At 42.1% G+C, this 25799-nt stretch overlaps 3 protein-coding genes across 7 annotated transcripts in view; all 3 read left to right on the top strand.

Moving 5' to 3' along the window:
* ksr1a (kinase suppressor of ras 1a) overlaps window positions 1-12227 on the top strand; it is a 28119-nt gene extending 15892 nt beyond the window's left edge. The window contains exons 5-21 of one of the 5 annotated variants that reach the window (XM_087847157.1): window positions 120-301; window positions 855-924; window positions 1334-1417; window positions 1620-1681; window positions 1775-1884; window positions 2162-2330; window positions 2626-2667; window positions 2945-2993; window positions 3621-3684; window positions 4092-4379; window positions 4471-4667; window positions 4763-4859; window positions 5023-5156; window positions 5530-5661; window positions 5773-5908; window positions 6111-6244; window positions 10890-12227. In XM_087847157.1, the coding sequence (XP_087703283.1) occupies window positions 120-301; window positions 855-924; window positions 1334-1417; window positions 1620-1681; window positions 1775-1884; window positions 2162-2330; window positions 2626-2667; window positions 2945-2993; window positions 3621-3684; window positions 4092-4379; window positions 4471-4667; window positions 4763-4859; window positions 5023-5156; window positions 5530-5661; window positions 5773-5908; window positions 6111-6244; window positions 10890-10896 (1957 nt within the window). In that variant the 3' untranslated portion in view covers window positions 10897-12227. Of the gene's footprint in view, window positions 1-119; window positions 302-854; window positions 925-1333; window positions 1418-1619; window positions 1682-1774; window positions 1885-2158; window positions 2331-2625; window positions 2668-2944; window positions 2994-3620; window positions 3685-4091; window positions 4380-4470; window positions 4668-4762; window positions 4860-5022; window positions 5157-5529; window positions 5662-5772; window positions 5909-6110; window positions 6245-10889 lie in introns of all 5 variants that reach the window. The other 4 variants (XM_087847158.1, XM_087847156.1, XM_087847160.1 and 1 more) reach the window with 4 other exon arrangements.
* A 4436-nt stretch (window positions 12228-16663) lies between these two features.
* Window positions 16664-19000, top strand: LOC102795881 (uncharacterized). Its single transcript, XM_006799511.2, has 2 exons — window positions 16664-16813; window positions 18211-19000. Exon 2 carries the CDS (start codon window positions 18219-18221, stop codon window positions 18975-18977), a length of 759 nt encoding a protein of 252 aa, XP_006799574.2. The 5' UTR covers window positions 16664-16813; window positions 18211-18218; the 3' UTR covers window positions 18978-19000.
* A 1936-nt stretch (window positions 19001-20936) lies between these two features.
* LOC102796185 (oligodendrocyte-myelin glycoprotein-like) lies at window positions 20937-24262 on the top strand. Its single transcript, XM_006799512.3, has 2 exons — window positions 20937-21232; window positions 21959-24262. The coding sequence occupies exons 1-2, from the start codon at window positions 21225-21227 to the stop codon at window positions 23310-23312; spliced, it is 1362 nt and encodes a 453-aa protein (XP_006799575.2). The 5' UTR covers window positions 20937-21224; the 3' UTR covers window positions 23313-24262.
* The last annotated feature ends 1537 nt before the right edge of the window (window positions 24263-25799 follow it).

Below are 25799 nucleotides of genomic sequence, written 5' to 3'. Positions count from 1 at the left end.
TTAAGGTTCTCCAACGTGCCTCTCCCAGGCCCTTACATAATCTGTCCTGTGCAGTATAGTAAGCAAGCAGTTCAGTATACTGCACCTGCTGATTCACTCTTCTTTCTGTGCGCTTCCAGGTGTGTTAAAAAGAACAAGTTGTTCCTGAACATGCAAGTCAACGGTAACGGATGTGAGGATTCGCCTTCTCGCTACCCCGCCGTGTCTGCAAGGACACCCGGTGCCACCCCAGCTGCCAACACAGCACCTTACACCCTTCCTGGAACTCCCACACTGCTGGAGGAGCACAGCACAATTAAGAGTGAGTCAGCTGCATGCATGCACTTTTAATTTTGCTGAATATACCTGCTTAAAGTGGACTTATTGTGCTCATTTCCAGCTTCGTAGATCAAAATAGTTCTTGTATACGGGGCCTTGGTGCAACTTGTCAGTTCATTCTCTTAAAGACAGCTTTACTTTGTTTGTCTGAACAGATCTAAAGAACAGGTGTACTCAAAGCTTAAGACTGTGTGTTGTAAATGACCACATTAAGAACACAACCACCAAATGAGATATAAGAGTAAAAAATGCAGTCTGAAATCTGAGCTTTTGGCTCATAGGAACTGCTACTACAGATGCACTGACATCACTATTTGAAATTTTGGCAATATTAAAATTGGAATCCACAGAAAAACACAGGAGTAAAGACATGATAGGTCCACTTTACTGACGTGATGTAAAAGTCTTTGGTTCTGCAACATTGCTATAATGATCTTATGTGTGTTTTTGTGCTTGAATGTAAATAAAGGCTTCACCTCAGTCAGCCATCCTTGTAATCACTACTCATCATTTGCATTCTTTCTGTCTCTTTCTAGATAATGTAGCAGTGCATCGCAGCTCCCCACAAGCAATAAGGAGGGATATAGGGCTTGCAGTCACGCACAGGTAGACCTTTCAAAAGAAAAGATAGATTTGCTGTTAATACAATAATGGCTCAAGAGTTGGGAGTTCGCCTTGTAATCGGAAGGTTGCCGGTTCGAGCCTCTGCTTGGACAGTCTCGGTCATTGTGTCCTTGGGCAAGACACTTCACCCGTTGCTGGTGGTGGTCAGAGGGCCCGGTGGCGCCAGTGTCCGGCAGCCTCGCCTCTGTCAGTGCGCCCCAGGGTGGCTGTGGCTACAATGTAGTTTGCCATCACCAGTGTGTGAATGGGTGGATGACTGGATGTGTAAAGCGCTTTGTTGTCCTTTGGGACTAGTAAAGCACTATACAAGTACAGACCATTTATAAATTAAACTTTACAGCGATCTAATACAGAGTGGGTCCATAAGAAGCTTTTATGTTTTGTTTTTTAGGTTTTCCACCAAATCCTGGTTGTCGCAGACGTGTCAAGTGTGCCAGAAAAACATGATGTTTGGAGTTAAGTGCAAACACTGTCGGTGAGTTAATTACTGTCACAAACACAACCCAAAAAAGTGGTGAAAAAAAAGGTCTGTTAGAAGGCACATGTGTTTTAGGAAGGTGGGAATCTGATGTCTTGGCTAAATCTTGATCTGGGTGTGCCGTTGGTGCTAATTACGAATTACCGCTAAGCTACTCATATGCTGCCTATGTTTTGTTTTGTTTTTTTTGCTAATGCAGATTAAAGTGCCACAACAAATGTACAAAGGAAGCTCCATCCTGCAGAATCTCCTTTCTACCAAGTAAGTTTTCTTTCATCCCACGCTGTGCAGCTGATGGGCTAAATCTATTTGGCATTCATGCCTGTTTGTGACATGATTGTTTTTCTCCCACAGTTGCCAAAATTCGGAGGACCGAGTCAGTTCCCTCTGATATAAACAACCCAGTGGACCGGCCGCAGGAAGCACCGCAGTTTGGCACACTACCAAAGGCTATTACGAAAAAGGTAAATTAAAAGAACTTTCACAGAACTGCCGTGTGTGTAGTCCCTTTTTAATTACCTTGAACTATTATGCCAATACATATACCTCCATTATCTCCATCATCTGTCCATGCTAACCATTGTAAACATAATGTATCTGAAATCACACCTGACTATTAAAGTGTGCACTGACAGGAACATAAAGCATAGAGCTTGTTGAAGGAATCTTGAAGGCAATGCAACATGGCTAATAAATAGCAATCACGCTTAGTGTTGTAACCTTCCATCCCGGTCCCAGCAGGATCATCCACCAGTGCTGAACCAGCTGGACTCCAGCAGCAACCCATCCTCCACCACTTCATCCACACCTTCCTCCCCAGCACCCTTCCAGCAGAGCAACCCCCCCAGTGCCACACCACCGCCCAACCCTTCACCCAAAGGTCATCGAGACAGCCGATTTAATTTCCCGGGTAAGCTTGGGTACAGAATCACAAACACAGATGCACATATACACATGTAGAGTATATACTGAAACATGCATGCTGACATTGTTCTGATTTTTCCTCAATGCATTTGACAATGAATCTTTTCCGGTTCAGGAGTGTGGCGCTCCCACAACTACTTACCCTTTTTCCCCAAATACACAATATTAACACTAAAAGGAGTTTTTAAGAAGATCTCTTGATTCAAAGCTTCTCTAACCAAAAACCCTTGTGTCCCTTGCCTTGCTTATCACTCTTCCCCTTCTCTTTTTCTTTGAAAAAGCTGCCTGTTACTTTCAGCATAGACAGCAATTTATCTTCCCGGGTGAGTTGATGGTCCCAAAGTGTAATACTACATTGTTAAGATCCCTTCATCCGTCTCCCTCCACACCATGGCTTCTTTACAGTTTTCTGTCTCCTGCATGTTTGCTTTTAAGGGTTATAGTAGTTAGATTAGCTGTGTTTGACTGTGTGGCAGCATTCTGATGCCATCTGCTGGAAGTAGTAGGAAATTGCATGAGCAGTCATGTTCATGTGTGCTGCTGGCTCTGTAACTTTTGCTCCCATCGGTCATCCCTAACTGGTGTCATTTTTCTCTGCAGATGTTTCCAGTCCTGCAAATTTCCACTCAGATGTTCTCCAGGACAGAGTGTAAGACTTTTTTGTCTCAAGCTTTAATCCAAGTTTTAGTGACTACACAGTGGTTTTGGTTATTTACAACCCTGTTTCTTAAAAATGGCAGAATGCTCTAAAATGTAAATAACAGCAGAATGTGATGGTCTGCAAATTATGTAAACCACATGTTTAATTGAATAACACAGCAACACCTTAAATAAATGTAAAATGTTGAACGTGAGGAACTTTATTTTGCTTTGAAACTTCAATGTTCTTCAATGACACTTCAATTAAAGATGATCCAAAGTAAATTCAAACTTGTGCACCCAATTCTTGTTTTTTTTAAAGGCTTTAAAGAAGTATGCTGTACAATCATTCCACTCTAGAAACAGAACAGTTCAAAGAAATCATTAAAACTGGCCTGCCTGCAGTATAGATCTGTCATCCACAGAAAAAATATTTGTTGCTTTTATCGGAATCTCACCTTTACCATTTGTCATGATGTCTTTGTACTATTTAAAATGAAATATAGAGCTTAAACTATCTGCAGATCATTGTACTATGGCATAACGTGCATTTTGTGCAGTGTCGCTCTTTCAAAACAGCCTTTTATTTTTTTTGTCTTGCTTTGAACCCCTCTGATATCAGTGTTCTGTGTCACAGCAGTGAGATAGAGCAATCATCAGACGACGTACATGATGACCTGGTAGAAGATGACGATGAAGAGGTAATGCTGGAGATGCAGTCTACAAAATATTCTTTTGTTGTACTGTTTCCTGGCTCTTTGCTTATTATTCTGTACAGTGAGGCTGTTCAGTGTCACACCTTCAGAAATTGGATTTGTTTAATTTTGTTTTCAGTTTGTAGACACTCATGCTTTGATTTCCTAAAAGGTTGGACAATTGTCAACTGGGGTATGAAATTAGCTCAGGTGACTGAAGATTGAGATTTCATTAAACCATCCAAATGTAGCCAAAAGGTTTGTGACTAAAAGTCCCTGTGACATCTGTTGATTAGAACCTGCTCAGGTGGCAACGCTGGCTTACAAAATGTTCATCGGCAGTTTTAAATTTATATTTGGTAGATTTTTTTTTTAAATCAACTTTTACCAAAACCATCGCCACACTATTGCAGGAAGGGGATGAGGAGGTTGAGGACGAAGATGATCACGAAGGGGAGGAGGAGGACGATGAGGAGGATGATGAGGACAATGTGGATGGAGGAGAAGATGAGGACGACAGAGGGGAGATCAGGATGCACATGGGCTCCGACGGCGAGTGCGACGAGCTGGATGATCTGCCCAACTCTCGGGGAAACCAGTGGAAGGGCCCCATCTCCCGCAAGGCCAGTCAGACCAGCGTTTACCTGCAAGAGTGGGACATCCCCTTTGAGCAGCTGGACCTTGGGGAGCTCATAGGAAAGGTGAGGAATCTACCCAACGAATTCATAGTGTGTTGCATACTCGAAAAAAATAAAAATAAAAAATCAGACAGTTTGTGTTTTGTTTATCCAGGGCCGCTGGGGAAAAGTGCACAAGGGCCGGTGGCACGGCGAGGTGGCCATCCGGCTTCTTGAGATCGATGGGAACAATCAGGACCACCTGAAGCTCTTTAAAAAGGAGGTGATGAACTACAGACAGACCAGGCATGAGAATGTGGTCCTCTTTATGGGAGCCTGCATGGCTCCACCCCACCTGGCCATTATCACCAGGTGAGAACAAAAATATCACAGGTTACCTCAAAAACGATTCTAAACCGGATGCATGTGTTTGCTTTAATAGAATGATTTTCCTCTAACTCCTGCAGTTTTTGTAAAGGGAGGACACTCTACTCAGTAGTTCGAGACACTAAAAACACTCTGGATATTAACAAGACAAGACAAATCGCTCAGGAGATTGTAAAGGTATTTGTTTCTTTTTTTGTGTGTTAATTTGTGAGAAACATGACACTTTGGGGGGGGGGGAATCATGTTACGTACTAGAACATAGCAGAACTGTGTAGTCAAAGATATAATTTTCTATTACTGTGTTTTCCTTTGTCTGAACACCGTTGGCCTGCTGATACAGGGAATGGGCTATCTGCATGCCAAAGGCATTGTTCACAAAGACTTGAAGTCAAAGAACGTTTTTCATGACACCAATAAGGTTGTGATCGCAGACTTTGGCCTGTTTGGGATCTCTGGAGTTGTTCAGGAGGGAAGGTAAGAAACGTGTCCACCGCCCCACACCCCAAAGAGACCTTAAAACTATGACCTTAACTAAAGCAGTGCTAAAACCACTCTATTACCCGGGGACTCCCACTGATCTGTGATAATCGCTGAGGTCTGCAGTGCTACTTCTGTAGGCATCTCCCTTGTCAGCCAGTAAAAAAAGGGAACTCTCCTGATTGTAGAATTGCAATCATTTTCTGGACACTCTTCTGAAGCACATTTTGAGCAAATCTGTATGGTTCATTAGTAGCTAACAGGAGTTATGGACTTTATTTAGTGAATGCATTTTGTCCTCTTAATACATGTTTTCCCCTCCATTTAAAGTGTTACTGAAAACTGCTTTTTTGTTTGTTTGTTTTTCCAGGCGTGAAAATAAACTCAAACTTCCACATGGCTGGATTTGTTATCTCGCACCAGAGATTGTGCGCAGAATGAGCCCAGGTAACAATGAGGACCGCCTTCCTTTTTCCACCGCAGCAGATGTGTACGCCTTTGGGTAAGTTCTTCATGCACATCTGGTTGAGTTCTGTCACAACTTTCACTGACTAAAAAGGAAGTCCACCATTTGAATTAAAAAAAAAATGCTCTTCCTTTTCCCCACTTCAAGTACAATTTGGTATGAGCTTCAAGCTAGGGACTGGCCAATCACTAACCAGCCTGTGGAAGCTACCATCTGGCAGGTGGGGAGCGGAGAGGGCATAAAGAAGATTTTGGCAGAGATCAGCCTGGGAAAGGAGGTCACTGTGAGTTGGACCTTGAGTGTGTCAGTCATTCAGAAATGTAGATGTTTGTTCTGCTTGTGTAAGAGTGGAAAATACCCATGCTGATACAATGATATCAAGATGTTGCAGCAGTTTTTAGGTCAATCGATTGTAGTTCACAGTGCGGTGAGTGCGGGTCAATGGTTTGCCAGTCACATTGAAACTAAGTGGTTTCTTGTTTCAGGAAATCCTCTCTGCCTGCTGGGCGTACGACTTGAGAGAAAGGCCGACCTTTACGCAGCTGGCTGACATGCTGGAGAAGCTACCCAAACTCAACCGCAGACTGTCCCACCCTGGACATTTCTGGAAGTCTGCAGAGTAGGTATCCCAGAAATGAAGGATGGTGTGAAGACACTGGACCTGTGGACACAAAAACCTTTCTTTCCTTTTTTTATTTGTTTATTGAGAGTAGAATATCAGATCAGAGCTGGGTTCAGCCTTAGTACTGGGCTCAGATGAAATGTGAATTTTGTAATTTATAGCTGGAAACATGACTTCTGAACTTGAATTCCTTGCACAGCACTGTTTATTGAAATGAGACATTTTTGGCAAAAATAAGTCTGTCATACAGAACTTTGTTACATTTGTGACCAACAGACTATAGCTAGAGTGTAACTGGGTAATGCATAGAGATCAAATTAAAACTCAGCTAAATGCATGTAGATATTTGGACGTAAAACATCTAATCGACTCTTTGCTTTAGTCTTTTCATTCTTACATAGACCACCTTAACTACTTCATGCAACCACATATGCCTCTTTTCCTGGCATTAGCATTAACTTTGTTATAGCCTCACGTCTCCACTGTTTCCTACATTTTATGCAGTATTGTCCAAAAGTGTTCAGCCACTCCTCACTTCTTTATATTTTGCTTTCAAGGAGTCATAATAGTTTTCCTGGCTTTTTGAAGGTCTTTCAGAGTTTTCCTTTAATTCTCACTCATTAGTCCCATGTATGAAACTGATCATTTTCAGAAGAAAGTAAGGAACCAATTTTAAAATGTGGCTTTAGGCACTTTCTTTTGCCTGTTGCAAAAATCTAAAATTTCTTGCCATTTCTTTAGTTGAAGAATGAAAGAAAGGAAAAAAATACAGATGAAAGTTTATGAGTTTGACAGACATAAAATAGTATTTTTGCACCAACAAGGTGATTCCCAAAGACCGTCACTAAAAACTTTACATATCTCAGCATGGTGTGCAGTGTGTCCATTAAAGATTTTAACTAGGCAAGTAGAGGACAAAAGAATTAGTGGTCATTATAATAATAAGTCATTATTGAAGCAGTGTGTGAAGCAGCCAGCATCCAAAGAAGTGCTCCAAATGTACTTCATGAAGCCTGAAGACTACTTCAGGAATAGTTATACCAAATATTCCAAGCTCACTAGAATTGAACAAACTCTGTTTTTGCGTTCTATGTTATATTTCCATGTAGATTTGGACAATTTTCTATCAATCACTGCACCTATGTCCCTTTTTCCTGGCAATATATATATATATAAAAATTCCCCACTCGCCCCTGTGGGCAGTCAATCCTTCAAGCTTGGGTCCTCTACCAGAGGCCTGGGAGCTTGAGGGTCCTGCACAGTATCTTAGCTCTTCCTAGGACTGCGCTCTTCTGGACAGAGATCTCCGCTGTTGTTCCCGGGATCTGCTGGAGCCACTCGCCTAGCTTGGGAGTCACTGCACCTAGTGCTCCGATTACCACTGGGACCACCGTCACCTTCACCCTCCACATCTTCTCGAGCTCTTCTCTGAGCCCTTGGTATTTCTCGAGCTTCTCGTGTTCCTTCTTCCTGATGTTGCTGTCATTCGGAACCGCTACATCGATCACTACGGCCGTCTTCTCATGTTTGTCTACCACCACTATGTCCGGTTGGTTAGCCACCACCATTTTGTCCGTCTGTATCTGGAAGTCCTACAGGATCTTAGCTCGGTCATTCTCCATCACCCTTGGGGGCATCTCCCATTTTGACCCCGGGACTTCCAGGTTATACTCGGCACAGATGTTTCTGTACACTATGCCGTCCACTTGGTTATGGCGTTCCATGTATGCCTTGCCTGCTAGCATCTTACACCCTGCTGTTATGTGCTGGATTGTCTCTGGAGCATCTTTACACAGCCTGCACCTGGGGTCTTGCCTGGTGTAATAGACCCCAGCCTCAATGGATCTTGTGCTTAGTGCTTGTTCCTGTGCTGCCATGATTAGTGTGTCTGTGCTGTCTTTCAGTCCAGCTTTGTCCAGCCACTGGTAGGATTTCTGGATATCAGCCACCTTCTCTATCTGCCGGTGGTACATACCATGCAGGGGCCTGTCCTTACATGATGGTTCCTCGCCTTTCTCAACTTTCTTGGGTTTCTGCTGCCTGAGGTATTCACTGAGCACTTGGTCAGTTGGGGCCATCTTTGTGATGTATTCGTGGATGTTCCTTGTCTCATCCTGGACTGTGGCGCTGACACTCACCAGTCCCCGGCCCCCTTCCTTCCGCTCAGCGTACAGCCTCAGGGTGCTGGAATTGGGGTGAAACCCTCCATGAATGGTAAGGAGCTTTCTTGTCTTGATGTCAGTGGCTTCTATCTCCTCCTTTGGCCAGCCTATTACCCCAGCAGGGTACCTGATCACGGGCAGGGCGTAGGTGTTGATAGCCCAGATCTTGTTCTTACCGTTCAGCTGACTCCTCAGGACTTGCCTGACCCTCTGCAGGTACTTGGTGGTTGCAGCTTTCCTAGCGGCCTCTTCATGGTTCCCATTCGCCTGCGGGATCCCCAGGTACTTGTAACTGTCCTCTATGTCTGAGATGTTGATTGCAGATTGTCTGCAATCTGACTACCTTCCCTTTCTTTGTTACCATCCGACTACACTTCTCCAGCCCGAACGACATTCCAATGTCATTGCTGTATATCCTGGTGGTGTGGATCAGTGAATCGATGTCTCATTCACTCTTGGGATACAGCTTGATGTCATCCATGTACAGGAGGTGGCTGACAACTGCTCCATTCCATAGTTGGTATCCGTAGCCAGTCTTGTCAATTATCTCACTGAGGGGGTTAAGGCCTATGCAGAACAGCAGTGGGGACAGAGCATCTCCTTGGTAGATCCCACACTTGATGGTGACTTGTGCTATGGGTTTGAGGTTGGCCTCCGGTGTTGTCCGCCACATCCCCATTGAGTTCCTGATGAAGGCTCTCAGGGTCCTGTTGATCTTATACAGTTCTAGGCATTCCAGGATCCAGGTGTGGGGCATTGAGTCATAGACCTTCTTGTAATCAATCCAGGCAGTGCACAGGTCGGTCAGTCTGGTCCTGCAGTCTCGGCTGACTGCTTGGTCTGCCAGTAGCTGGTGTTTTGTGCCTCTGGTATTCTTGCCCATCCCTTTCTGTGCCCCGCTCATGTATTGACCCATGTGCCTGTTCATCTTAGCCCCTATGATGCCTGACAGGAGCTTCCACGTGGTGCTGAGGCAGGTTATTGGTCGGTAGTTGGAGGGGACCGGTCCCTTCTGGGGTCCTTGAGGATCAGGACCGTCCGGCCTTCGGTTAGTCATTCCGGGTGTCTCTCGTCAACTAGCAGCTGGTTCATTTGTGCTGCCAGGCGCTCGTGGAGTGCAGTCAGTTTCTTTAGCCAGTAGGCGTGAACCATGTCAGGGCCTGGTGCTGTCCAACTCTTCATACTGGAGACCCTTTCTTGGATATCTGCCACTGTGATGGTTACTGGACCCTGTTCGGGGAGGTCGCTGTGGTCTGCCCTCAGATCCACTAGCCACTGAGCATTGCCGTTATGGGTTGCGTCCTTCTCCCATATACTCTTCCAGTATTGTTCTGCCTCCAGCTTTGGTGGTGCTGTTCTCATATTGTTCCCCTGCCACTGAGAGTACACCTTGGCTGGTTCCATGGAGAACAGCTGGTTTATTGTCTTGCCTTCTATCTCTCTGGTGTACCTCCTCAAGCGGCTGGCCAAGGCTGTGAGCCGTTGCTTGGCAGTTTCCAATGCCTCAGGTATGGACAGCTTCCTGTACTTCTTAGGCACCTTCCTCATCGTGCCTTTCTGCAACTAGTTGGCTAGTTAGATAGTTGGCTAACCTCCCTCCATGCTACCTTGATCTTAGCCTCTACCCTCCTTCTCCATGGAGGGTACTGCCCCTTGTGGCTGTTCAACTTGTAGCCAAGCATCTCACTGATCACTGCTGCCGTATTGTAGATCAGCTTGTTAGTGTCGGTAATCGTGGCTGTAAGTATAGTCTGTAGTGCTGCATTAACATCATCTAGCAGACCTTCTGAGGGTACTTCACGTAATCTTGGTAACCGGCTACGGGGGGTCCAGGTTTCAAGCTTGGCCATGATCCTATCTTTCAGTTCCTCTCGCACTCAACGATCCTTCTCCTATCGCACTTGGGGCTTGGTACCCAATCTCGAGTGGGGGTGATGATATCTCCCCCCTGACCTGGCGTACTGGCTCCCCCTTGCTGTAGCATTTATGTTGTACCTCGTCAATCTCTAGCTGTGAGAGCAGTCCCTTCTTTCGAATGTTGGAACACTGAGCTACTAGTTGTTTCGCCATCATTGTGGATGTTGGGTATCGAAGAATCCATAGGTCCCTCATCCTATTCATACATATATATATATATATATATAAGCAAAGTGTGGGTGAAGACTTTTGCACAATACTGTATGGTTTGCTTTTTCACACACTTTTATTACATTTGCCATTTGCTTCAAGACTGCTGCCAGCAGTCACTGGGCTTCACTCTTGTTTCTTAAATGGTAGCTTTGCACAGCTGATTTTCAAATGACTTCTAAATCACATTAAACATGCTTTAAACCTTTTAAATCTCATGAATGTCCTCTAACTAATCAGTGCGTGGGATATCTTGCTTTCTCCAATGTAAGCCTGTTAACTTTTCACTAACCGTCTAATGTCTGTTTTCTTTTGCTTTTTTTGTCTTTTTCTTTTTCTCTTGTCTAATCTAGGTTGTAGCCGTCACTCTGAAACAAAAGCAATGCAAAACAAAGCCTGGGTCTGCCTTGCATGCTCCTGAATCCTTAACTCTTACAGGATTGATCAAAGCATTGCCTCTGTCTGAAACAGGCGCCGCTTCCACTAATCCACAGTCCGATCTTCCGTGTTATTTCCTTGTTCAGAAGAGAGGATCGTTGGACTGAGGTGTGACAGTCAACCGTTGTCGCCCTTCACCCTAAATCCCTTCATTCGTCTAAAAACAAAACAAAACAAAAAAATAGCTCTTTGCCTTCCTTCTGGTCTTCTCCTGTAATGTCAGTCGAGACTCTGAGGCTTCTGACTAACTGGCTTGTGGTGTCTGTGCTGAGACTGACTGGTGTGCTGTGGTCTGTGCCTGCTGATGGCTGCCCTGTCCTCGGCCCTGCTCAACTTCTCTGTGCTGCTGTGATGTGGTTGTTCTTGCCTGGGGTGGTCCTGACCACATGGCTCTCTTTCTATCTAAAACACAAACACGCACGCACGCAAATACACACTGCTGGACAAAAAATGGACCTTAATACCAAACACCCTGCTTCATTTATCTCTTCACTCCCTGGGTGGTGGTGGTGGTGGAGGGTGTTTGACACAACTTTGACATGCTGCTTGAGTGATGATCTTAAACCACCTGCCTCCTCCTTCTCAGTTTTTTTTTTATTATTATTTTTATTTTTTTAAGGATTGTAGGATGGCATGTCCTGAGAAGTCTAAATGCAATATGCACTTTGTCAAAAATGGAAAAAAAATCATAGACTCTTTTTTTTTTGCTTCTTTTGTTTTGAGTAGGGTTTCTTTTGCAGTGTTTATTTTTCCCTTGGACAGTGTGTTAGCTTATTTGTCATTTTTGGTCTGGTGAATTCACTGTTTATTTGATGCGTTCCAAAAGGGGGCACTGATAAAGACTTGCGTATGCTAAACGAGCTGAAGTGGAAGACAAAAAATGCAAACAGAAAACAAAGACTATCTACACGAAAATAGAAAACTACAGTCTATTTCTTTCTGCAGACTTTTTCATAGCAATGCTCATCTGCTGAAGTGTGAAGTGCACCTTAAAAGGCAGTTGCTTCGAGGAGCTGAGTGATCGCATTTTCTGTGCAACAAAAAAAAAAGAAAGAAAAGAGGGAGGGAGAAATCAGGAATCTGGTGCAAAAAGTGTCCTATACCTTCCTTAAACAGTACCTCTTGTGCGTGCTTGTGTATACTGTTTGTGATTGCTGGCTTCAGTTGGTGTGCTTGTGGTTGTGTGTCGACTGAGTGAGTGTACTGTGTTGGAACATGTAGGGTTGTTTTTGTTCTGTTTGATTTTTTTTTTTTTTTTTTTTTTTTTTGGGGTTGGGGGGTTTATTTGTGAAAGACTACAGTAAATGTTGTGTTGCAAATCCAATGGTATGTAATGTACTGTATATACATTATTTAATGTACAGCAAATTAAGACAATTCTTCTAATATTTCTACAAACATTTTATATGTAAAACACATGACAACATTTTTGAACTGGTACTGCTCTGGCTATTACAGATGTGTATATATATTTATATTTTTTTCATGTACAGAATGCTGTATAAAAGCTGTACAATGTTTTGTTTTGTTTTTTAAGTATTGGCCAATTCGTGTTTTTGTTTTCTTTTTTTTATGTTGTTGTAAAAATTCATATTTTTGTATTGCATGTGATTACCATTCTGTACACGCAGTTTGTGTTTTCATCCATGGAAAACAATAAAGTGAGGCTTGTCATGTAAATACAGCTGATATTTATTTATTTTGCAGCTGATGATAAGTTGGTAAAATGTGTGTTTTCCAGCACAGGTATTCAAAATAACTGGACACTATGCATCATATCAACACGATGGCATGGCAACTGACCACATCCCAAAGGTGCGCTGTTGCACTGACGTCTGATGAATGTGGAGGTCATCTGGTCAAAATGAAATCACTTTGTTTAAGAAACTAGTTTGAAATGATTTAAGCTTTGTGACATGGTGCTCATTAAGGGATGGACATGCTCAGGAACAGTACTCAGGAAGGCTGTGGTGTTTAAATCATGCTCACATGGAAGCCAAAGAGTGCCAGGAAAACATTCCCCACATCGTTACACCATCACCAGCATCATGAACAGTTGATACAAGGTGAGATGGATGCTTTTATGTTGTTAATCATGTATTCAGAAAGCTAGGCAGGCAAGTGCTTGGTCCCAGAGGGCTGGCAGATTTGGAATTACAGCAACGACAATAAGGAGGGGGGAAGCAAGACCGGGGTGAGTGGATTAAATATAATATTAAATTACTAAACACTGCTAGTTTAACCTTAATTGTGGGAGAAAGAAGCCTGAATAACATAACTTCTGCTACCATCAAATTCATTCTTTTGTTTACTTTGAAATTTGACATTAACCTGGCTAGCTGTGCATTAAGTCTCCATGTTTCTGTTTGTTCATTTGTTTTTGTGATGTCAGATTTTTTGTGTAACGTGGTGATCAGTGCTGGTTGGAAGGACCACCACTGAATTTTTATCTTTGGCCCCAACAGACTATAGAAACACCACTGCACATTTTTGGCCAGAGAACTGCAGCTTACTGGAAGTTTTCTCTTCATTGGCTCATTCTCTGTAAACCCTGGAGACTGTTGTGCGGGGAAATTCCCAGTAGATCAGCAGGTTCTGAAATACTCAGATCAGCCCATCTGGCACCAACAAACATGCTACTTTCAGTAGAAATGTGAAAGAGAAAACTATAGAAAGATAAAACATATGATCTAGAGTTCTTCTTCTTTCTTTTTTTTCTTTTTTTTTTGCACTTTCCAAGCTTCAGCACATTCAGTTTAAATTACATGAATATGCTAAATCAAACCAATCAAAGCAAGTTTCAGTTTTAAATGTAATTTGTTTATGTCAATGTTTGAATTCTTTTAACACAAGCTGCAAGCATTATAAAGTACAGTTTTAGTATCTAAATTATTTGGGTTTCAGTATAAAAATGCAAATAAAAATAATTTGGATATAGTACAAATACAAACTAATAAAATGCTGATAACTGTGAACTGCTGTAGTTTAAAAATGTATGCATACTTGGACTTTTATGCATATTTTATGTGTATACTTTTGACCATCTCTCCGTTATTACAACACTCCATAAACACTTTGGCAAGCCAAGAGCAGGCTGAGCACAATCCCATTTTTCCTCTAGGTGGCATAAAGACCCAAAAGAAAGTTACAAGTGTTTGCCATCTTTCCTTTTATGGTAAAGACATAATGAGACACTGCTTCTTTTTTAATGGTTTTGCACATTTTACATTAACTTTTGTCAAATATGTAGTAACTTGATGGGAAACATGTAAACGACGTGTCTTAAATTTTAAGCTAACTTCCTCAGTTTGTACAAATTTGACATGTCAAGAATAAACTGCTTAGAATTTACCAAAGATGGTGCTACTTTTAACCTCAAAAAGACAAATTTTTGGCTACGAGTTGAGAATTCATTTCATACAAATGTCTAATAGGTTTAAAAAAATGTGGGGCAGTGACATTAATGAGCACATAAGCTCAAAGGTTAACTTCACTGTGTGATCATAATATTCTGCAAACACTCATTTATTAGTTTTCAATTTCATACCTTGGTAGCAGATGAGAGAGGGTGGCCAGGTTTTGCATTTGGCCTCACTCTGAAACAGTGACAATAATCGAAAGGCTCACTATGAGTCAATAAACACAAGAGCTTGAATGGTTGTAGCTGGAAGTATATAAATAAAATGAAGCAATTCCAGTTTCCCTATTTTGGTTAGGAAGCTTTTCTGTGACCTTCAGTCAAGTTTACAAAGCCTCGGAAGGTGCCTTGATAATGAGCGCTTGTGCTTGCGTTTGGTCTTTGAAATGTTTTATCTGAAGAAGAAAGAAGAATGGTGGATTGATTTCTGTATACTGGCATCAATGGCAAAGAGAGGACCTTGTATATTCTACTGCAGCTAAAAAGCTCTTTGACTCCAACTGGTACTGGATCACATGACCAGCGTTTAGTGAGGGAAAACTGTTTCCATTACTGCAAGGTCAGCTACAGAATGACAATTAGTCATTTGTTTGATTTTGTTACCAAATTAGCAAGCTGAAAATGTACCAGCATTACATGTGCAACCAGTGGTATGTGTTATGCCAGGCATGTTCAAATCAAACCCAGAAATCACACAAAAAGCCTTCACACACACATAGCCACAATTTGGTTTTGAAACAGAGGGTAAGGTGAGAACACAACAGACATAGTGAGAGAGCTTTCTCGTGGTCATTCTAACATTTGCTGAGTGCACCACTACAACTGTCAACCATCAATTGATGACCTTGGGACTCTCTTTAATGAAGCTGTCCACCAACACAGCCAGCAAGCTGGTTATTTATAGAAGTGAAGGTACTGAAAGAGAAAAAAAGGGGGGGAAGAAAGTGGGGCAGCTGGACGCACGCAAAACATCTACAACAAACACACCATGATCTTACTAACAAATGGGGACTTTCCATCATTCAGTGAAAGGTGAGGGGTTTTTGAGATGAAGTCATCCTCTTTCCTTTTGTTCTCAGTTCCGCTCATACATATTTAGCCTTATCATCCTTCTCATGTTTATTAGATTAAGTCAGCTTTTAGGGCTCAAAGAGAATTAATACTCTTTGTCAGAATATTTGGCCACCGCCAGTCTGAGGACCAAGCAAATAAAGGACTATAGATAGTAGATTATAGCAGCATGACAGGTTGTGATGTTGCCTTTAATACCTTTAATTTTGCTTTTGTCATTTTTTTTATTACCACTTTTTACTGTCTGGTGTTGTTTTCATGCTCGTGATGATTAAATTGTCTGCAGCACAGCAGGTTAAGCAGCAGGGGGTCCAGACTTTTCCATCTCTACTTCACCGCCTGCAGAAAACATCCAGTTTATCTGCAACATCTTACCAAATTAAACATTCCCCTCTAAAGCTGAAAGTTATGAGTGCAGGTGCAGGTGCAGACTGCCTAAATAGCCAGAAATCACATGGGAAATTCAGCATACAGTAAGAGAGGAAAATAAAAGGGGAAGTTGATAAAATAACTCGATTTTTAATGCAAATTTCTTTTTTTTTTCTTTTTTTCTTTTTTGCCGTTGGTGAACTGATGCGGAATAATGTTTTTCATAAATGTTTTATGTCATCTATAAGTGCTTGTTCTGTTTTCCTTTTTCGCTGCATGTGGTGTGTGGTAACCAAGTGTCAGAAAGGTTGTATGCTGTTTGTTGTATGACATTTACCAATGCCTATAATTAAAAGTGCTCTGTGAGCGGTCGGAGAGAGCTCAGACAAAAATATGTAAGTGAAATTGAAGACGACAGATATAGGTATGATTATTATTGCTTTAGGTTTCAAAAAAAATGAATCTCTGACACGTCAGTTTCTGTGAAAGGCCTTTAAGAACAATAGAATTGCTCAAAATAATTGTGTAAAAAATAGCACAGTTTGCAGCTCGACTGGTGTCGCTGCTTTTCAAATTGTATCCTGAGATGAAACACGGTGGAATTTTGGGGCTGTTAGTTTCCCTCTCAGTTATTAATACTGTAGATGCAGATGATTATGCAGTCCTAGGTAGGACAACAATGGGTTTTACTGATTATTTACGCTTCCCTCTTTTTATAGTATGCCGCCCAACAGATGTCTGCGTGACCAACAGCAACACAGAACAGAGCACCAAAACCACTTCCTTTTCTTAATATAGCCTAAATGGAGAAGTAAGAATGAGTCAGAAAGACGAGTGTGCCATTGATTTAGATTACTGTCAAATCTCCCTGCAGCTTTCCACATCATTCACATCTCTTCACCTGCAGCATACTGAATACGTGATTATAGTATTCACACAGAGCCGTAGTCTTCTTGGAACTATATCAAGATCATCATCAATGTAAGTCGCAAACTTTATCTTTAAACGCGCAGCTTGATTATAAATCGAGTGCAGATCTCAGTTAGAAGAAGCTCTTGGTAGATTGCATAGCAGCAAGCTTCCCGTCTACGTGGACCTTGGACACATATATGGACTGTTTGAGGGTTTGATAGCTGTTTAATGTTGGGAGCATAAAAGGAAAATTGTGTTTTCGCAAATATAAATTGACACTGAAATACAGAAAAGAAATTTTTTTAAATATGTAAACGTGTAATTAATAATTTTCCAAAGATTCACAAATTCACATACTCTTTTTGAGTATGTATTCATAGAGTATCCAACCCTATAGTTAAAAAAATGTACTCATTACCTAATGAACAGTTTTCCAAAAAGTGATTTTTTCAGCTTTAGTTTTTAACAAAGCAGAATGGGATGTCGTATTTGATTAAATCAAATCTAAAGTGTTAGTTTTCATCTTGAAGTGTTAGTCAGTGTTAATGGTGCGTACCACTAGTACAAATAAGATTGTGTATATTAAACAGGATTATGCACACTTTTTTAAAAAACAATTGTCCAACTCCACAGATGTAAGGATGAAGTGATGACGTTTGAGTTTAATGAAGTTCAAAACTATGAATTTGTAGTTGATTTATGAAAGCTGTATTTACATAGATCACTGCAAAACTCATTATAGGTGTTGGGGTAAGGCTGGGATGGTCAGGGTGCCTGACAAAAGTATACAACAACGATCCCTTCCATTTTAATACAGCTCACTAATACGCTATGCAATTGATTGGGACCCACACTTTGGAATTTAAAAAAAAAATCTCCAGTAGACTCACAATGACACTGTCACTGACTTCTATGAAATGCAAAAAAAACAAGATGTAATTATTAGCAATAATTGTTATTATTAGTGTGCTTTTGTACCTTTAATTTATTTTTTTGTTTGTTTGTTTGTTTGTTTTTGGGGGGGGGTATTTTTGGAAATCAAAGACACTGAGAAATTACAGAAACTTTAATACCGCAGCTGATAGCTAAAGGAGAAGTACTCTGATTGCCGTTGTTCAAATTTAAAATAGTTAGCATCAACATTTACATAAAGAGCCATAAAGAGCCATAAAGCCAATAAAGCCGATGAAGATGGGAGAAATTATTCTATATGGTCCTGAACAGCTTGAGAAACAACAATGCTCTGTGATTCATTTTTAAAGCTGTCATATACACTAGGATGTATTAGAGGAATAAAAACTGTAATAATTACGTCTAAAATGTTCTGGAGTTGATGTATAGAATATTAGAAAATGCAAAGGACAGCACAAGTCCCTTGTAATTGTACTAGTCTCTTTCCTGTTCCTGTTCTGACATTACTGCAATAAATGAATTTTAAACCATGTTGCTTTGCCATGTCTTCACAGATACAAACATGAACGGCCTGCTCATCCTGGGTGTATTGCTGTTTATCCCAGGGCAAAGTGATGCTAACGAAAAGACTCAACCCACCCTTGGACCTAATGGCGATCAACCCATGTATCATTTATTAACAACAACCTCCCCTGGTTCCATAAGCACGGCTGAAAGTGTATCTCATCCTGCCATCAGCTCTGCCTCCACTACCAGCATCAGCACCACCACCACCACCACCACCACTATGAAGACACCAACAACCACCCATAGTGTTTTTCAAAAATTCAAAGCTGAATGCCGTGATCTGTACATACTGTCTGGCGTACTGTTATTAATCTGCGTTCTTTTTATGATATTGACACTGATACTGCTGTGCAAGGTGTGCAAGTTGAAGAGACGTCTGAGAACCGATGGCGAACCTGTCAGCAACAACGAGTACTGGGTGGGGACTGAGAATAAGGCCAAAAGCAAGCCTGACTCTGAGAGAGCAGCCAAAGAGACCACCATGTTAATGGCTGAGCTAACTCCAGCTCAAGGGGAGACAAATAACGGCACCATCAAGGAAGACGGTGAGAAGGTAAAGGAGGATGAGAAAACACCAGAGGAGAAGGCGGTGGGAGATGCAGCCAACAGCGAGGAGGCTTCAGCTACACCTGTAACTGCAGCTGAAGATTCACCCTCCCCCAACCCACAGGCAGCCACCGAAGCCCAGCCCAGCCAAGCTGTGGAAGCAGCCTCCTCCGGGGGCAAAGAGGAAGGTGATGCAGAAAAGAAATAGAAGATTCCTATCTCATTCCTAAGATTCCCTCTAAATACTCGGGTTTTATGAATCTTACACTGTGTGTGTTTCATACTATGAGTAGCTCATGAAATAATTCCCCCTATTTGTGTTCTTATACAGCCTACATCACTCTTCTTATATAAGAAGCTAAATATATGAACATTTTTGTTTTCTTTGCCAAAGGATGTGATGTGGAGTTTTGTGTATAGCTGCCCTTATTTCACTTTGGCTTTAAATCCTTTAACTGTAATTTTTTTCTCCAGACAGATTTCATTTTGATAATCAACCAGCTGTGTGTATTCTAAGCTTGTCAACCATTTCTTACTGGGAAAACAACAGAGTGATGTTGCTTCCAATTCTTGTGTGTGAAAATTAAAATATTTTAACATTAGAATAAGCTTTTTGTTGCTTTCCCCCCAGCTCACCTTGTGTGTTTGTGTTTTTCCTCTCTTACTCTAATTTGACAATCACGCAACCAGCACAACAGAGATCCATCATTCAGAGTCATCACTGGCCCTTCAGCTGTGTAACGAGCTGGCATTCGTGTGTGTGTGTGTGTGTGTGTGTGTAAGCGGTCTGCTTGATTAGCAAGCAGAGAATGTGCGTCCTCCAGGCAGTGCCACTCAACTCTAAAAGAATGCTCTCTTTCACCTCAGCCAGAGCTGACAAAAGACATACATAGAAGCACAGACACACACACACACTTTTCCAAAAAACCAATACGGGGTTGTTTCCGCTGTCATGTGCAGAACTTTGTTTATCCACTTGCAGGTGACGTCATGATGAATGTGCACCTTTCTTTAACAGTTCTGAATAGTTTGTTCTCTGCTGAGCTGGGTAGTGCATTTATACCACTGGCACTGAATGCAAAAGTAGAAGAGATAAAAAGTAAAAGAGAGAAATAAAAGCATGGCTCTAGGTGATTTGCATGTACATTGATGAAATAATGAGTAAATAATTTCAGCAACTCTTTACTGTCTGTATGGTGCAGCAGGTATACAAAGTCAAATTTGGGTTATTGGGTGTTCTTTTTTTTTTTTCTTTCCTGCTACTGCTGCAGTATTTGGCAACACTGCACGAGCTGAAAGCAGTTTTATAGCACCCTAGGGGTGGTGGTAGACAGAGGTGGAGTGATCGTGAAGCTTCTTGTAAGGGCCAGTTATAGGATACATGTATCTTAACCTCATCTCAGCAAGCTGCTAAACCCAGAAAAGAAAGTACAGAAAAGAAAAGGTGGGGAGGAAGTAACAAGCACTTTGCTGAAATGTGTTTTCGGTTAAGGTGACCACTGAGCTGAGACAATAGTTTTAAAAAAGAAGATTTCGATTAACTGCAGCCAGGGTTCTGCAGTCAGAAATGTGAGCTGTCTTTGTGCAAAAATCCTTTTTGTCAAATTTGTCGCACTTGAAAAGTTGAAACACTGATTAACTGTCTCTTTGGACCAAGTCGAATTTTGTGGTAGCAATACAGCAATGCAGTGCAGAACAGAGAGTTGCCTGTATTGCTGATGACAGGTAGGAAGCTGCAGCAGAGGGAGAGTGCTCTGCAATAAATCATGGTGCTCTTTTGTGGCAGCCTCCAACATTTACGAGGAAAATAAGACCCAATTGAAGCACATCATTACATTTGCAAAAGGAGGCTTTAAGAGGGGGTGTAGATTATGTGAGATAACCGATAACAGTTGATCCTATTTAAATACAAACAGGGCTGAAATCCGAGCACAGCAGCAGCTGTCGTTTTAAAATGCAGAGGGAAATCTTGAGAGCTGCCAGGTTTGGAAGGGACCAAGTGGTTTCCTTTGTAGTCCTTTTTATGCAGAGATCCCTTCATTATCCGCTACATTTCTCCTTACCTCCATCCTAATGCACCCCCTCAACCCCCACCTTACCCACTCACTAGCACCCCAGCCCTCCCCTTTCACTTCCACTGCACAGAGTAAATCCAGAGCTTGCAGTGTGTGATCACGCCAACCCCAAAAGATCCATAAGAGCCGGTAGTAAACTCTCAGCTTTTCAAGGAGCAGCCAAGGACCAAACTGCAAAGAAGTGGAGGCGGCCTGAGAAAAATAAATACAAAAAAAAATGGTCGAGTAGGCAGAGGTCAATTCTATGAGCGGAAAAGGGTGAAAAAAAAAACACCTTCAGCAGAACACCAGCTGGTCCTGGGATCAAAAGCAGAAAAGGACAGGGGAAAGAGGGGGCTGGACAGCGAGAAGGAGCAGAGAAAAGTGAGTGGAATGATAAAATGAGAAGGTGAGTTCTGAACAAATTTAATCACTCTTTTTACTCACACGTTCTGCCACACCCTCGGCTCAAAGATACTGCAGTTTCAACAGCAAGCAGCTCGCGACTGTGTCTTTGCCTGCCTTCGGACCGGCTGATGCATGAGCTCTCTGTGGAGTCATTAATAAAAACCCATCTACTGAGCTAGTTCTCCTCCTCTGAGAGCATGGGAGTGACTTTACTGACAAGCGCTGATGACTGAACACGCAAACTGATGCCAGGGAAAATGACAGCAGGGATTTCTCATCCTTTTGTGATGGATGATTTTCTTCAATAGATTAGAAATATCCTCCTTGAGTTCAGATCAAGCGCTTATCAGTTCTACAAAAGGACACAATTAAGCACTTTCCTAATGTTGCATATAAAGGATACTGCTACAGAATCTCTAAAGACATGACTGCATAATTGGGGGAGTCAGTTTGGTATGTGACGTTAATGTGTGTACCTGCAAACAATGTAGTGATGCACAGGAAACATTAAGCTACCTGTCTGTGTACATGTGTGAGAGATGTGTGTATGTTTGTGGAGAGAAAGTGAGAAAGAACCAGCCTGTATAGTTTGCAATGCTTCTCCTGCAGGCAGCAAATGTTTGTGTCCTTTGTTCACTATTTTCACACCCTGCAGGCCTCGCTTTCAGTGTGCCTTCTGAAAACGATGCTGTGTACAAATAACACTGGTTTGCTGTCTTTCTTGTAGGTGGAAGCTTTTTCTTCTGGAGCTCGTGCTCGTGTTATGGCTTGGGTTGCGAGTTCTGGCTGTGTGTCCCTCCATGTGCTCCTGCAGTCGCAGCCACAGGGAGGTAGACTGCTCCTCGAGGGGTCTAAGAAGTCTGCCCAACAACTTACAGTACAACCTGCGCTCCCTTAACCTGTCCCACAACCGATTCCACAGCCTGGATGACCAACTTACCGCTTACACCCATCTGCGCGTTCTTGATTTGTCTCACAATCGGCTGAGCCGACTGCCCGCAAACCTACCTCGTTCCCTCTGGCGGATCTATGCCTCCTCCAACCGCATTCAGTTGTTGGACAAGAATGACACGGTTTACCAGTGGAACCTGCAGCTGCTTGACCTCTCCGACAACAAAATGGAGAGAGCCACCTTTATCAACAACACGCTGACCAGTTTGTGCACGCTCAACCTCAGCCACAATCACTTCTGGACTTTGCCCACCAACCTACCCGTACGCCTGGAGATTATTGACCTGTCCCACAACTGGCTAGTAAAAGTACTTCCCGGATCTTTAGATCGGCTCCCCAGACTAACTTACTTCTACCTGCATGCTAACCGCTTCTCTGCAATGCCTTTTGGAGTCTTGGACAAAATGACATCGCTCAAAGTCATTGCTTTGGGAAACAATCCTTGGGCTTGCCACCTTTACGCCGACATCAGCTACTTGCTCTCCTGGACTCAGCGTACCCCCGCACGTGTCCTGGGCTGCCCGTGCCACACCCAGCCCGTCTGTGGAGGGGTGCGCCCTGGCAGGACAGGAGGGTGGCATTATGCCTCCTACAACTTACCCCCATTGGCTGCCAGCGCCAAGGATCTGACCTCTATGACCCCTAAAGCTAGTGTCACCGGCTGGTGGTATCTGTCTGTTTCTACCTCGCTGAACACTCCTGTTGCCCCCAGAGAGACATGGGACACAAAACACCACACTTTCACAGCCACACCCAGCATCAGCATGGCCACCCTGAAGCACAAAACCACAGGCACACACCTAACTATTGATCACATGTCTGCAAGTGTTAGCTCTGATTCTCTTCATGTCTCTGCAACAAAGGAAACCTCAACCACAGACACAAGTCTCCTTACAGAAATGACCGACGAAGATAACACAACATCTGCCACAGATCAATTTTTTACCACAGATAGTCTGTCCATCCAAACAAAGAAGACAACCACACTTCGCACCAGAAGTGTGAGGAGGCAGAATCCATCCTTTCCAGGTGGTATCCCTAACAGTAGCCCTGCTCTTGTTTCCTGTTCCTGGGATTTAGTCCTTCATAGCTCAGCGCTCCTGTCTCTCATTCTGATTCAAGTCCATTGAAAGACGAATGAAAAGGCCCAACACCAGTTTATAGCACAAACAAGTAGAACAGACACAAAACTGACTACTGCTGCTGCGCTGCAAACCTTGCATACATATATTACCAGCTTTACAGCTTTAATTTTAATGACAGGCTTGAGCTGAGTGTAGAGATTTTAGAATTACATGTGCAAAAACAAACAACTTTTCTAACATTTTTACAAGCCCTGCTTTGAATGTCTTTTTAAGATTGTAATGAATCTAGCAGAGCACATGATGGCACTATACATCCAGGTACCAGTCTGTTATGTAACTGAGTGCCTGGTGCTTCATGGGCAGCAATCTATTTCCAGGCTGTCCAAGGTGCACTTCAGTACACACTAATGTCCCCAATTTAGAGTTTTAAATGTTTTATTTTTTAACTTTTTTTTATTGTTTCCCTATTTGTTTCCCCAGTTTCACTCTAGATGTGTATTTTTGCTTTGAGTTTGTGCAACATTTCATCCTGTTAACTGTTTCCGCTCTCACTGTAGCTGTCCTTGATGTCTGGCCTGCTCGTTTCATACAGGGGTCAGGATGTATGATCGAAATGTTGGGGACACGCACATAACAGGAGAGAACAGAGACTCTTTGGAGCAGAGGGCAGACAAATGGACATTGTTGCATCACTACGGTTTAACAAAGTCCAAATGCTGGGCACTGCTTCTGCATTTTGATCACATCTCAGACTTAAGTGTCCTTCATGATTCAGTGACGCTCGTGAAAATTATCTGCATGCTGACTGAACATCGCAGGAATGCTAACTTACTTGTGTCTTGCCGCAGAGCATTAAAGCACAGACACTTTCGTGATATTCAAATCTCGACTGCATTAAACGCCAATGATGTAGCAGCCTGCAGGGGGGGTTTTTTTGGGTTTTTTTTTTTACAATTTTAGTAACGCTTTTGCATCTAGACCTTAAAGCTGCCAACAGAGGGAGAAAAACACCACAGAAATCTGCTTTTGATAAACTGGAGAAGAACTAATGTCAGGAATTAGTTTATTGCTGGGTGCTGCTTCAAAGTGTTTTCTGTAATGTTAAATAAAATGTTGGCTATTTACACCTTCTGATAATTGTTTTCATTTCACCACTCACCACCTCCTCTTCTTTTCTTTGCTTTATCCTGCCCTGGAAGACAGTTGTTCTAATTTAAAGTGTTCAGTGATTAAGTGTTAGGGGGAGAGGCCAAACAAACGGCAAATTAATGCTGAGCTTAATCTCAGCTTGTTTCTACACACTTGCTCCATAATAGGCAAATGAAGGAAGTGAGTGGCCACGCTGCATCTCCAGTGGCTGGATTTGATTCTCTTGTTTTTAAGTGTACTTGCCTTGTCTCACAGTTAATCACGAATCAGAACACACACACAGTGTTTTCTGCTGGGTACTGTCCAATCGCGTTTCTTCCTTTACTTGGAAAAAAGGGGGTAAACTGAAAAAGAAAATACATCGTAGAACAGACACTATCCCAGAGGTTCAGGTGATTCGTATGACCTTTATCAATGGGTGCAAGACAAGTGAGGACAATCTCACATATGGGAACATCTGGGTCAGACAAAGAAGAGCTCCTCTCTGGCGGTGAGTGGCAAACGAAGGCGCGAGCCTCGTGAACAGGTGACAATATGGTGTTGTGTTTCCACCAGCACAGTCAATGATAAACACCTGATGCAATCAGAGGCCAAGAACCTGAACAGCTTACCTTCTAAAAACAAGGTGAAGTAAAGGCAAATAGTTTGTATTCTCTTGTATGAATCCTTTTTTAATGTCACAGAAAAATCCACAATACTGAGAAGAGATATTTGATGTGGCTCAGCCAAAACTAGCCTATATAACACTATGTAATGCAGTTTATGTTACTGTTTGTTCAGTTTTATGCCACAAAGATTAAAAATGTTATATTGTTAGTTTCAAAGTAAGAGTTTGTGACCAGTAATAACATTTACAAATGTCATCGTCCTGGTCCCCAAAATTTTTTTGTGGCATAAGCAATTGGGGAATAAAAAAATGCTTTTTTGTAAAAAAAAAATAATAAAAAAAAAAGAAAGAAAAAAAGATACATTTTATGCATACATGTATTGATTGTCACATAAACCTATTTCTGGAGGCTTCACACATTTGAATTGATGACCCCAGCCTTATATATATATATAAGACTGGGGTCATCAATATATATACATAAGAGCTCAGAAATAAATGATTGCATTTACCGCTTAAAACCAAATATAGAAGGAAGCTGGTGGTTTGTGGGCTGATTATCAGAGAGCATGATTTGAGGTTCAGAAAGAGCTCTCTTTCTTGTCTTCAGTTTATTTTCACTTGTGCCCGTGTGAAATATTAACTCATCTTACACTGCAGCCCTGCTTTATAAAGCTGGAACACAAAAATCCATAGTGTGGATGTAGTGTGAGCTGAATTTTTGATTTTGAGTTTATATGTCTTCTTTTTTTTCTTTTTTTTATCTTTCTGGCTCC

Source organism: Neolamprologus brichardi, chromosome 10 (genome assembly GCF_056152115.1).
Source record: "Neolamprologus brichardi isolate AB-2024 chromosome 10, ASM5615211v1, whole genome shotgun sequence".
Lineage (NCBI taxonomy): Eukaryota > Metazoa > Chordata > Actinopteri > Cichliformes > Cichlidae > Neolamprologus > Neolamprologus brichardi.
Note: the sequence above shows the minus strand (reverse complement) of the source record. Positions and strands in the feature narration are given on the sequence as shown.

Excerpts from the sequence above, each read along its gene's own strand:
- LOC102795881 (XM_006799511.2), top strand. The coding sequence starts at position 18,219 with ATGAACGGCCTGCTCATCCTGGGTGTATTGCTGTTTATCCCAGGGCAA.